We start from the raw sequence: 1,818 nt of genomic DNA on the forward strand, positions 1-1,818 counted from the left end.
TTGGGGGGTTAACTGGCATAATTTGTTTCGGGGGTTTGCCTGGACCTATGCTAATTGGGGTGTGACCTGGCATAATGCAGTTCGGGGGTTTGCATGGACCGTTGCTATTTGGGGGGTTATCTGGCACAATATGGTTCGGGGGGTTTGCCTGGACCTATGCTAATTGGGGGGTGACCTGGCATAATGCGGTTCGGGGGTTTGCATGGACCGTTGCTATTTGGGGGGTTAACTGGCATAATTTGTTTCGGGGGTTTGCCTGGACCTATGCTAATTGGGGGGTGACCTGGCATAATGCAGTTCGGGGGTTTGCATGGACCGTATGCTATTTGGGGGGTTATCTGGCATAATATGTTTCGGGGGGTTTGCCTGGACCTATGCTAATTGGGGGGTGACCTGGCATAATGCGGTTCGGGGGTTTGCATGGACCGTTGCTATTTGGGGGGTTATCTGGCATAATTTGTTTCGGGGGGTTTGCCTGGACCTATGCTAATTGGGGGGTGACCTGGCATAATGCAGTTCGGGGGTTTGCATGGACCGTATGCTATTTGGGGGGTTATCTGGCATAATATGTTTCGGGGGGTTTGCCTGGACCTATGCTAATTGGGGGGTGACCTGGCATAATGCAGTTCGGGGGTTTGCATGGACCGTTGCTATTTGGGGGGTTATCTGGCATAATTTGTTTCGGGGGGTTTGCCTGGACCTATGCGAATTGAGGGGTTAACTGGCATAATTTGTTCGGGGGTTTCCCTGGACCTATGCTAATTGGGGGGTGACCTGGCATAATGCAGTTTCGGGGGTTTGCATGGACCGTTGCTATTTGGGGGGTTATCTGGCGTAATGTGGTTCGGGGGTTTGCCTGGACCTATGCTAATTGGGGGTTGACCTGGCGCAATGTGGTTCGGGGGTTTGCATGGACCGTTGCTATTTGGGGGGTTACCTGGCATAATTTGTTTCGGGGGGTTTGCCTGGACCGATGCTAATTGGGGGGTGACCCGGCATAATGCAGTTCGGGGGTTTGCATGGACCGATTTTATTTTGGCGGTTGCCTGGCGTGAAGCTTTGCGGGGGTCTCCACTTCCGCAGGCTTTCTGTTTGAAAGCTGCACGAGTGCGCGGCCTCAGGTCTAACGAGGCTGCGACGTACATGAGGCGCCTTAGCACAGTATCGTGCACGGTAAGTCTGGGCCGCAAGCTTGGGGGGTAAACTGCCGTTCGCGCTCAAATGCAACCGTAAGTCGTTGGAATTGGCATATTTAACCGTTTCATCTGTACATATGCAGGGTCTCCACTTCCGCAGGCTTTCTGTTTGAAAGTTGCACGAGTGCGCGGCCTCAGGTCTAACGAGGCTGCGACGTACGTGAGGCGCCTTAGCACGGTATCGTGCACGGTAAGTCTGGGCCGCAAGCTTGGGGGGTAAACTGCCGTTCGCGCTCAAATGCAACCGTAAGTCGTTGGAATTGGCATATTTAACCGTTTCATCTGTTCTTATGCAGGGTCTCCACTTCCGCAGGCTTTCTGTTTGAAAGCTGCACGAGTGCGCGGCCTCAGGTCTAACGAGGCTGCGACGTACGTGAGGCGCCTTAGCACGGTATCGTGCACGGTAAGTCTGGGCCGCAAGCTTGGGGGGTAAACTGCCGTTCGCGCTCAAATGCAACCGTAAGTCGTTGGAATTGGCATATTTAACCGTTTCATCTGTTCTTATGCAGGGTCTCCACTTCCGCAGGCTTTCTGTTTGAAAGCTGCACGAGTGCGCGGCCTCAGGTCTAACGAGGCTGCGACGTACATGAGGCGCCTTAGCACAGTATCGTGCACGGTAAGT

At 53.7% G+C, this 1,818-nt stretch overlaps 1 protein-coding gene across 1 annotated transcript; it reads right to left on the reverse strand.

The window, feature by feature from the left end:
• Positions 1 to 116: 116 nt before the first annotated feature.
• VOLCADRAFT_64797 (uncharacterized protein) lies at positions 117 to 317 on the reverse strand (the record flags this gene model as incomplete). Its single annotated transcript, XM_002954492.1, has 1 exon — positions 117 to 317. A coding segment is annotated over one exon (201 nt), but the record flags the coding sequence as incomplete, so codon positions are not given.
• Positions 318 to 1,818: the final 1,501 nt, after the last annotated feature.

Source organism: Volvox carteri, assembly GCF_000143455.1.
Source record: "Volvox carteri f. nagariensis unplaced genomic scaffold VOLCAscaffold_43, whole genome shotgun sequence".
NCBI classification, from domain to species: domain Eukaryota; kingdom Viridiplantae; phylum Chlorophyta; class Chlorophyceae; order Chlamydomonadales; family Volvocaceae; genus Volvox; species Volvox carteri.